At 42.5% G+C, this 12065-nt stretch overlaps 1 protein-coding gene across 1 annotated transcript in view; it reads right to left on the bottom strand.

The window, feature by feature from the left end:
• Positions 1-12065, bottom strand: part of ofcc1 (orofacial cleft 1 candidate 1) — a 131751-nt gene that overhangs the window by 11286 nt on the left and 108400 nt on the right. The window contains exon 13 of the mRNA XM_061805561.1: positions 2670-2870. Coding sequence (XP_061661545.1) covers positions 2670-2870 — 201 coding nt within the window. The remainder of the gene's footprint in view (positions 1-2669; positions 2871-12065) is intronic.

The following is a 12065-nucleotide window of genomic DNA, read 5'->3' on the forward strand; positions in this document are numbered from 1 at the left end:
CAACTCAGGGAGAAAATACTTCGAAGTACATACAGTAACCGGTTGAATAATAGCTTTATAAACAACAGACATTTTATCTTTCAGAACTGCTTCTCATTTTCTAAAATTTCAGCAAACAGGACACACCTGACTGTTGGGTTCCTTCCAAACAATGTCTAACAAGGTCCATAGCTCAGAGCCATTCTTCCGGGACTTGAGTTGTTAAGGTGTTCGTTTAGACAAATTTAGGCTGTAAATGTGCGAGCAATATGCAAAACCGCTGGCCCCCTGGCACTATGGTCATGTTAGTCTAAGGGAGGAGGTGCGCCTCCGGGGCATTGGCGTCCAGGACACTGCCTATGAAAACAGAGCACTTTAAAGGAAATGAGCCATCCGTCAATATTGCCTCAGTAAATGGAAGCAGTCTTCTTAAGGAGCACAATTAGCCTTGGTAACTAGCTGGGAAGAGAGTGGAGTCACATTATTACATATTTAAATCAGGTTAAATATTTGTATCACTGTCGATCTCGGAGGGCAGGTTTCACCAAAGATTTTAGAACTGAAAAAAGGTTTTTCAAATGAAACACAAATGCATTTCTCTACCATGTGGAAAACAACATAGAAGAATATAACGTCATTAAATATATGTTGTACTGTAAAGAGAAAGTCATATATTTGCCTTTTAGATGCATTAACAAACTTTAACTTTGTTCCACTGCTTTGGTCAGTATAGACAAGGGTTTCCATACACAATGAGGCAAGACACATACTGTATGTGGTGATGTAATACGAATAAATGTAATGTATTGGTTTGGGTCTTCAAATGTGGTTTCATGACCACTAATATATCCTATGATCAATCTGGTTTCAATTTTTTTTTTCTATTTTCTCATCTATTTGTCTTTTTATAGCTACAGTATTCCTCTCTAAGGTCTTATCCCTGTCATGTACATCTGGAGGCCAATTTGTACACGGTATGCTGTTGTGTGGTTGTTGTGTGTTTATCTCAGTTCTCAGGACCGGAGTTCAATTCCCAGCCCCACCTGTGTGGTGTTTGCATGTTCTCCCCGTGCCTGCATGGGTTTTCTACGGGCACACCAACTTCCTCCCCCATCAAAAATACATGCATTAATTGGAGACTCTAAATTGCCCGTAGGTGTGATTGTGAGTTGTCTGTTTAGGGTGTACACCGCCTCCTGGAAGAAGATAGCTGGGATAGGCTCAAGCACTCCTGTGACCCTTGTGAAGATAAATGGCTCAGAAATGGGATAGTAAAAATCAGCTTTTGAGAGGTCAGAATGACCCTTCGTAATTCATGGATGCTCACATATATATGAAACCAGTCTATAGGTTTATATAGGGAGAATTACTTTGGAATATGCATTTGAGGTCACAGCTCTAAGGCGGAGAGGGAATGGCATGTTTAACTCTCTTGATGATGCCCTTCTGTTGATACTTCTGGTCCCCCCTCTACCACCGGGTGAAATGCCAACAGCGTCTCATGTGGGGAAGTTGCAAACTACAGATAGAAGCTTACATCCTTCACTTATACTTTTATGAAACTCTTCTCCTTTAAAACTACAGACGTTATTAAGCAATGTATTTATGCCAATGCGCTTTGTTTGGATAGTTTGCCCAGATGTCTGATCTAAGTCTCCAGGCTATACGCACCCACACAAACACACACACACACACACCACACACACACACACACACACACACACACACACACACACACACGAGAGAGAGAACCATTGCACGTTTACACTCTCCATCAGTCACATTATGACAGAGGGCTTTTAGGATGTAAAAAAACCCTCAGAGATAATACTTAGCATCTATGTATGGCTGTATACCCTCCTGATTTCCCTGACAGCCAAACTTCCAAATATTAATATAGTGGAGAAGATGCAGGTTGCTCTCACGGGGACTGACAGGAATGATTGAGAAAACGAATACATGCAGCACTTGTCACATAGCACTAATAAAGCAATGTTTCACACCACAATATCTTGTCAAAAGTCACATAAAAGACTTGGCGATGTAATTAAATTCCCTAACTGCTCCTCTGTTGATGCAGTAAGGCTGACGTTGTCAAACTGTAGTCTCAATGGACTGTTAACAGGCACTTGATATTTGGTAAGCAGTGACTCCAAGAGATCTTTTGAATTAAGTTATGATTTGTTTCTGGGGGCAAATCCTTTCTCTTCTATTTGAGAAGGAAACACCATTTTACATTTGTTTTTGCCCAAGGAAAACTTTTTGATTGTAGTTCTTTGAGTTAGTAGTGTCTTTATACACAGTCTTACACCACACAGCTGCACTGTTGTCTGTGGATTTGACTCAACAATGAAGTGGCTAGTAATTCCACTCCCTCACAAAAACAAAGAAGGCAGGGTCAAAAAGAGGGAGTGTTCAGGAATCAGAATCCGACCCATCTTTCCACTTTCTTTCTCAACCTTTATCCTGGTCTTCTCTCTTGTATAAACCCCCCCCCCCAAAAAAAAAAAAGAAAAAGAAAAAGCCAAAAGCAAAGAGGCAGTCTGAACTTACACAAGTTAAAACAATGATGCATATTGTTAGTTTTTGAAAATAAAGTATTCTCATCTTTACATTATTAACACTAATTATGTTTAATTTTGCAGCTGTTGCCCAGTGTATCAAGCAAGTGTGAGTTTTAAATGCCATACCTCAACGATGGTCCCATCTGGTTGTCTGAGGAAATGTCTGTATCTTTGCTTGAGCCCGCTCACGTAGAGCGTGTAGATGGCCACATGGGTGGTTGTCCCTCCCTGTGGTAGGCGAGAGGGCTCCCTATTTGGGTCATCTATGGAGGTTGCAGAACCAGCCAATGGGTTTGCTGCCGTCGAGATATAGTCATAGACTATCACCTAGTCACACACACAATGAGAAATAGATTTATCACTACATATGGCCTACATTCAATCTCCATTTTACAGTATTAGTCGATAACACAGATGGGAAAAAAACGTCCTTCTGTTTGGAAACTAACCGGTTCACCATTAAGATAATCAAAGTAAATGCAAATACAGATGCTTGAAAATATCACACAAAATTATAAAACGAAAACAGTAACAACTAATTTATCTTACATGCAATATATGATTGGGTGACACGGTGAAAAACATTGGCCTCACAGTTCTGAGGTCCTGGGTTCAATCCCGGACCCTGCCTGTGTGAGGTTTGCATGTTCTCCCCGTCCCTGTGTGGGTTTTCTCCAGGCACCCCAGTTTCCTCCCACATCCCCCAAAACATGCAACATTAATTGGACACTCTAAATTCCCCGTAGATGTGATTGGGAGTGTGGCTGTTTGTCTCGATGTGCCCTCTGATTGGCTAGCAACCAGAGTTCAGGGTGTACCCCGCCTCCTGCCTGTTGACAGCTGGGATAGGCTCCAGCACTCCCCGCGACCCTTGTGAGGATGAGCGGCCAAGAAAATGGATGGGTGAAATATACAATTCTCAATATATCAACAATTAGAGGTACCTCTCCAACTACTATAAGTAAAAAAGGGGGAAAAAAGTACCCCATGAAAGTGCCAATCAAAGCAGTGCTTTATCTTTGTAAACACAAATGTTTTCATACAATTTTTAAAAATAGTACAGTGGCCACCAAGTGTTAACTTGAGTGACTGAGGTGGTGTGAATTGTTACTAGTACAGAATTCTATGGGGGCCAATCAGTGGCAGGTTGTATACATGATCATGCAGACATACGCTTGATGGCAGGCCTGTTCAATGTGTGTGTGTATATTTGGGGCTTGCACACCTGTAATACTCTGCCCTTCTCTATTAGGGTGAGACAGGCAGCAAGCAGAGCGTGTAACATGTTATATAGGTCATGTAACTCGAAGTCATCCATGTGTGTAGATCATGGAGGCTCTTTCTGAAAAAGTGTGCACTCGTAAAGGGTTCGATGTGTCCTGAGTGCAGAATTTTGGTGGATTTTACATAAGAGAATACCAAGAGAATTCATTCTGCAACGTGAATATGAACAACACACACTCAGATGTACTACTTTTGGATTACCGTACCTCTGAGATGAATCTAATATAAGAGAAAACAAAATAATAAAAATATACTCTCGCTTTAGAATTTAGTGTAAAATCGATGAACTTGCCAAAGGACATAAAAAAATGTGGAGTCGAAAAGATAAACTTTTTCAACAGTAAAATTCAAGGTGACCCCATAATTGGCAGAGTAATTATGATTCTTCTAAAAACACAGAGAGACTGTTGGAGGAGGGGAAAAAAGGGCTCATTCAATGGGGCAGGAGTGTCACGGTCAACCTGAAGGGGAGGTTTAATTTAGTGGTGTATCGATATCAGGTGGCACCTCTAAACACTTAGCCAAACACAACTCAAGGCACTTTGCAGAGAAAACAGTGAGCCCTATTACCTAACTTGTAATTAGAGACACTGCATAAACTGCAAAGCAGACAATCATGTGATTAGAAAAGATGTCATTGTCAAAATTGTGTGTACAAATGTGTATGCATGTGATTGTGTGCGGATTTGTTCTTGACTTTCCATCACTGTGGGGCTCAACCCCTGATATATTGCAAGCATATTTCTTTTAATGTTGACATATTGGATGTTCTATGTAAGTAAAATGCAGGGATGATCTTATTCCACTCTGTGGGTGTGTATGTGCATACTGTTTGCCTTTCAGCTATATATCTATATGATTAATATTTATCTTTATTAGAGGTTATACCTTCAACATGTAGGTTATGTTTTCACTGGCAGGTTTCCATTTTACATCTACTTAATTGCATTTTTCACAAGTCTCAATCGGATACCCATAAATTGAATAAACTCTTTGTCATCCGTCCATCCATCCATCCATCCATCCATCCATCCGAGGTCACAGAATCACAGAAGCCCAGATTTCCCGCTCCCCAGCCACTTACTCCTGGTCTTCCGAGTGGATCCCAAGGCAATCCGAGGGATGTAGTCTCTTCAACGTGTCCCGAGTCATTCCTAGAGTCCACTCGTGCTGGGACGTGGCCGGAACAACTCACCAGGGAGGCATCCAGATGGCATCCTAAATAGATGCCCAGCAACCTCATCCGGCTCCTCTCTATGTAGAGGAGCAGCAGCTCGACTCTAAGCCCCAACAAAATGACCAAGCTTCTCACCCTATCACTAAGGGAGAGCTGAGACACCCACCAGAGGCACCTCAATTCGGCCGCTTGTATTTGGGATCTTTTTCTTTAGGTCATGAGCCACATCTCTTGACTATAGGTGAGCTCAACCGGTAATGAGATAGCTTCATGTCTTGGCTTAGCTCCTTCTTTACCACAACAGACCGATACAAAGTGTTAGCATCACTGCAGATGTTGGACCGATCTGCCTGTCTATCTCTCATTCCGTTCTTCCCTCACTCATGAACGAGACCCCAAGATACTTGAATTCATCCACTTGGGGCAGGATCTCATCTCGACCTGGAGAGGGCTCGCCGGCCTTTTTCGACTGAGCCCCATGGTGTCAGATTTGGTGCGATTTGGTCTCTATGTCTTTGCCCACGTGAGCATTCAAGTCCCCCAGCATAACGAGAGAGTCCCCTCCAGGGAGTGCTCTCATATAAGCCTTCCAAGAACTCGGAAAATGGTGAGTACTGATGATTGGTGCATATGCACAAACAACAGTCAGGACCTGTCCGTCTATCTGAAGGTAGAGAGAGGCCAACCGTCTTGTCCAAATAGGTGAACCCCAATGTACAGGCACTGAGCTGGGGGGAATATCTGCACCCACAACTACTCGGCGCCTCTCAGTATGGTCTCTTTCAGAGTTGAAGAGAGTCAAATCACTCTCAACAGGACTGGAACCAGAACCCAAACCATCCATGGAGGAGAGCCCAGTTATATTTTGTCAAAATCTCTCAAACTCACACATTAGCTAGGGCTAATTCACTACCAGTTGGGTGACATTCAACATCCCTGAGTCAACTAGTTTCTTTAGCCAGGGATCAGATCACCAAGGTCCCAGCCTTCGGTCAGGGTTACACACACTGTGACCAACCCCTATTGTCCCTTCCACAGCCATGGTGAGCCCATGGGAAGGGAGACCCATCTGACCCTTTCAAGCTGTGCCTGGCCTGGCTCCATGGGTCCAGGCCGAGCCACCAGGTGCTCGCCATCAAGCCCACACTCCAGGCCTGGCTTTAGAGGGGGACCCTGGTGACCTTTTTCCTGGCAAGGTAAACTGAACTATTTGTCCATGGTTTATCTGATCCCTCACCTAGGACCTGTTTTCCATAAGTCAACCCCAGACAACTTACATCTTAGGATCATTACGATACACAATAGATATCCTCCATCCATTTTCTAAGCCGCTTATCCTCAAACGGGTCATGGGGATTGCTAGAACCTATCCCAGCTGTCAACGGGCAGGAGGTGGAGTACACACTGAACTGGTTGCCAGCCAATCGCAGGGCAGATCAAGACAAACAGCTGTACTGACAATCACACCTTGGAACAATTTAGTGTCCAATTAATGTTGCATGATTTTGGGATGTAGGAGGAAACCCTCGTGCCTGGAGAAAACCCACGCAGGCACGGGGAGAACATGCAAACTCTATACAGCCCGGGCCGGGATTGAACCCGGGACCTCAGAACTGTGAGGCCAACGCTTTACCAGCTGACCTACCGTGCTGCCTACAATATATACATATATACCCCGCCTCCTGCACGTTGACAGCTGGAATAGGCTCCAGCACTGCCCGCGACCCTTGAGAGGATAAGTGGCTAAGGAAATGGATGGATGGATGGATATCTATCTATCTATAGATAGATACAGTGAAAAAAAATAAGTATTTCAACACCCTGCTATATTGCAAGTTCTCCCATTCAGAAATCATGGTGGGGTCTGAAATAGATGCATGTCCACTGAGAGAGAAATAATCTAAAACTTCCAACATAGCAGGGTGTTCAAATACTAATTTCTTCACTGTATTTGTCTATCTTGTTTTTTTTACTTAGAGTCTAAGTAAGAAAAATGGAACCATGTGACAGTTTTCTTATTTCCATCAATAATTTTAACAGGAAGAACTTTACAGGAAACAGGGTGGATACATAAACATGATGCAAAATTGGCCTTTTTTTGACAATGTTGCCTGTGGACACTGTAGTTTTATTTCCCCACTAAAATTGCTGTTTTCACACCAAACTAAATGAACCACGAAAGGTGGAAAACTGTGTATCATTTGTTTTTTCTCATCTTCAACCAGCAATTCCAAAAGAAAAAGGGAATATTTGTCATCATTATCTACATCTAACACAAACAGTTTTTGAAATATTTTTAGATTTATACATGAATAAAAACTCGAGGCAATCACTACAAAAACATTTTTCATCAATCATTTTTACTTTTCTTTCATCTACTGTGTAATGGTACACCAAGAACTCTGTCAATGTGTCTCAGTTGAGTGATTAGGGGCAAACCTCCGACATACAAACATGACCATTAACCCATCCTTTCTCTGAACCATTTAAATAATTAGTCGTACCAAACTTCTGTGACCCGTTTTTCAGTCTTGTAGATGTGGAATTTTACGTGACCAAACCTGCTGAAAGAAATTCTTGTGCATGCAACGTTAATGAGCATAATGTGATGACATGAGTGAAGCCACACTTTGCTTCGGATTTGTCTTTGCTTTGGCTAGTGTCTTAAGACAAAAGTTAAATGCATGTATATTATTTAGTTATACAAATATGATATGATATACATGAATATTATCCAAGCCCACACATGAACATATTCTCATCATTCATGACTATGCAGTGCTATAATAGATTCAATAGTTAAAATAAATGAATAAAATATAAATACACTGGTCTGTCTACAATATGTGCAATAGTCAATAACAAATAAGGTCAATTTGAGCGGAACAGTGTTTTTTTCCAGGCTCTCCGGTTTCCTCCAACATCCCCAAAATCATGTGTGAATTTGACACTCTAAATTGCCCCTAGGTGTGATTGTGAGTTTGACTGTCTCCATGTGCCCTGCAATTGGCTGGCAACCAGTTCAGGGTGTACCTGCTTACTGCCTAATGACAGCTGGTTTAGGCTGCAGCACTTCAATGGCCCTCATTAGGATAAGTGGCTCAAAACATGGATGGCTGATCAATTTGGTAAATTTAACAAGAATTGCACATTCTGTATACAGGATATGTTATTGACATGAGCAGCATTATACATGGTTGAGTATTATGGACAGTGTATTAGATTACAGACATTTCTCAACAGTGTAACAGAATAATCAGTTGGGTAAAGTGGTGCAAGGGGAAGATGAATACTGTGCTTAAATGTGGTTTGTGCATCTTAATTTTTTCTCTAGAGTCATTGGTGGTGAGTTGAGGCCCCGTAGCTCAGTGGTTCGAGCATTAGTTTGGTAAACCAGGGGTCATGAGTTCGTATCTCACTGGGGCCTCTACTCCCCAAGAGGGGTTGCGTCAGGAAGAGCATCCGTCTTAAACACTATGCCAAACAAATATGAGCGTTCATCTGAGATGTCACGCTGTGGTGACCCCTAACGGGACCGAAAGATACTTACTATTGGTGGTGGGTGCAAAGGTGGGATAACAATGAGGGCAAAGCAGAGAGGGAGTTGAGCATCCTGACTGCTTTGGTGAAGAAACTGTCTTTGACCCTACTGGTTTTGGCTCTAAGAATGTGCAGTCTCGTCCCTGATGGCAAGAATTACCAGAGAATTGGTCGGATGAGTGGGATCACCTGCAATCCTAGTGGCTTTGTGGGTGAGCCAGGTGTTATAAATGTCCAGAAAGGAGGGGGATATGGATGACCTTCTCAGCTGCTCTCACAATGCATTGCAGAATCTTGCGACAAGAGGTGGTGCAGGCTCCATACCACACGGTGATGCTGCTGCACATGAGTCTCTCAATCATCCCTTTGTAAAAAGGAGCTCATGATGGAGGATGGGGCTCTTGCTCTTTTCAGTTTCCACAGGAAGCAAAGCCTCTGTTGAGCCTTTTTGGCCAGGTCAGAAATGTGTTACACAAAAGAAAATGTACTGTTTAAAGATCCTACAGGTAGTTTGTGCTTTCCCATTCTCCCATTTACTAGTGCCACAAGCAAATTATTTCACCTGTTTTTCAGAATACCGAGGAAGGTTAATTGCATAATTGTAAATACTGGATTTTGCATTTTTTGTCCCAGAGAATCAAGTTATTTGTCAAGGATGGGAACACCAAGTGGCGTTAGAACCTATGGTTAGAGCTGGTAGCATTGTGAGCCACTTTGGTTAAAAGCATCTGTTTGTCTCTTTGTGCTCTTCATGATACTGCCCTCTATGAAAGAGATTTTGTTTCCTGTTCAACATGCTACGGTCCTCTGCTAATTAACATGTGAAATCCAGTTGGCAAGGCCAAACAAAAGCTTTAAAATGTTTTTGTATGTCAGGTTTGGGTGATGCCATTTCATGCAATGCGCCATGGCTCTCATGGTGGATCACTGCTGAGACTAAACAGCTGGAAAGAGCATTAGAGGCTTCTCACTACGACTGTACTGGTCTGGTTTTGCTCTATCATGGTGCTACCCTGCCTTCTTGCTCTCTATCACGAGTTTGAGTGCTTTTTCCACTCTGCCATTGTTCCATTTGATAGCACTAAGTGACTGATTTAGGTTCAATGCCTGCATGGAGCAGACAGGCCAGCTGTGGTTTAAGCAGATAGCATTCAAGTGAGCTAACCCAATTCAAAGCCAATCAGGCTGGGATTTATTGTAGAGGTCTGTAGTTAGAAATCTGATAGAGTCTGTATCAGTCCCTTGACTGGCATCTCAAGAGACAGACCTTATGTATTTTGGCTGAGGACTATAAATGGCAAACCATGTTTTCCAGCAGGGACATAAATTTCAGGATTTGTAGACATTACGGCAAATGGAGAACGGGCAAGGGTAACAGGGGCACAGGAAGTGTGGATGGCACAGCTGCAGAAATGCTTCACAAAGACAGTCAGCCTGTCTTTCTCAGGGTAAATGTGATTTTACACTAACCAAATTATAGCACAGTGCATCTGAATACATATAGTGCTTCAATAATGAGGGACAACTGATGTTTTATTTTCTCCAGTCAATCCTTTTCATTCATTATAAACCCTATGTCATTACAAAACTCGACATAAAATAAACATTTATAAAACTATAGCTTCAATTACAATGTATTTTATTGTTTTATTAATATCAATTAAACCTATCGATAAAAGAGAGCAAACAGTTTGCTAGAAAAAAAAGAATGATACATCTGTGTGCCATGGTGAACAAGTGGTTTGCAGATCTGCCTCATAATTCTGAGTAGTCTTAGGCCTTGCCTGTGCAGAATTGGCATGTTCTCCCCTCGCCTTCGTGTATTTACTCTGGGTACTCCAGATTCCTTTCACAATCCCAAAACATGCGTGGTAGGTTAATTGATGACTTTAAATTGCTTATGGATGTGAATGTGCTTGTGATTGGCTGGCAACCAGTTAAGTTGGCTGCCAACCAGTTAAGGGTGTACCCCGCCCTTCGCCAGAAGATAGCTGTAATAGGCTCCAGCACACCCATAATCCTAGTGAGGATAAGCTGTACAGAGGATGAATGAATAAATAATACATCTCTGTTGTGCCACATACTAGTCCCTGGATAGTATATTGGATCCGATTTACCAAAGGTTTGTGAGTGCAAAAATGGGTGCAAAATCGATTGCTCACCCAAGGAAGCTGTTGTTGTGGAAACTGATCTAGTAACCAGTTGCACAAATAACTGCATCTGACAAAAGCTCATTTTGCATGTTCTGTGAGGAGCAGAGGTGGGCAGAATAGGCAAGGATTTTACTCAAATAAGAGTAATGTTACATTAAAATATGTAAAAGTAAAACATAGTCCTTCAAATATTTAATTGTGTAAGAATAATAAAGTACTCAATGAAACTCAGACCCAAGTAACGAGTAACTGGTGAGGAACTTCTGATTCCACCCATCCATCCATTTTCTTAGTCACTTATCCTCACAAGGGTTAAGGGAGTGCTGGAGCCTATCCCGGCTGTCATTGGGCAAGAGGGAGGGTCCACCGTGTACTGGTTGCCAGCCAATCGCAGGTCACATCAGAATCAGCTTTATTAGCCAAGGTCTAAAAACACAAGGAATTTGTTTCCGGCAGTCGGTGCCGCCCTGGTACGACATTCAGAACAAACAACAAATAAAGTAACAAGAACAAAGAACAAGAGACATGCTGTTAATTGGAACTATTCCTGATAAGGGTCACCAATGTGCAAGATGCAAAGTCTTCATTTAGAACAAATAAGAGATAAGTGTGTGTCAACACCCCACATTATGTTAAGGTTGTACAGAATGCCCTTACCCATTCGTGGTTCCTGTTATAGATCAGTGCAATGACAATTGTGCAAAGAGAGCAGTTTAAGGTGATGAATCATGCAATATTAATGCTAATACTGATCGGACCAGCAGGATGTGAAGATGAGTTCCAACAATGGTACAAGGCAGAAAATAGTAGGTTTGCTGATAAAGATTTTAATGACTTAATTGCCAGAAGAAAAAACGTTGGAATGCCTGCTAGCTTTGACTTGCATTGATCGGTAGTGCTGACCTGACGGAAGGAGCTGGAAGAGCTGGTGGCCAGGATGTGGAGGGTCCAAAAGGACACATAGTCCGAGTGGTGTGCAAGTCTTCAATAGTAGGTAGAGTGGTGCTGACAATCCGTTCAGCATTTTCTATTGTCGAAGTTTGTCCTTTTTGGTGGCAGCCTCAAACCACATTGTGATGGAGGATGATGGCGTGAGACAGTTGGGCAGTGTCAGGGGCAGCTGTGGTGAAGAATCCCTCTGGAAGTCCACAATCATCTCTACAGTCTTTAGACTGTTCAACGCCAGATTTTGTTGGCCACACCAAAGCTCCAGTGTTGCCACTTCATGGCAATATGCAGACTCGTCGCCATCTTTGCTGAGGCAGATGACTGTGGTGTCATCTGCAAACTTCAGGAGTTTGACAGTCTGGTGCAGTCGTTGGTGTAGAGTGAGAAGAGCAGAGGGGAGAGGACACAACCCTGGTGTGC

The sequence above is a fragment of the Syngnathoides biaculeatus genome, chromosome 19 (genome assembly GCF_019802595.1).
Source record: "Syngnathoides biaculeatus isolate LvHL_M chromosome 19, ASM1980259v1, whole genome shotgun sequence".
Taxonomy (NCBI): Eukaryota; Metazoa; Chordata; class Actinopteri; order Syngnathiformes; family Syngnathidae; genus Syngnathoides; species Syngnathoides biaculeatus.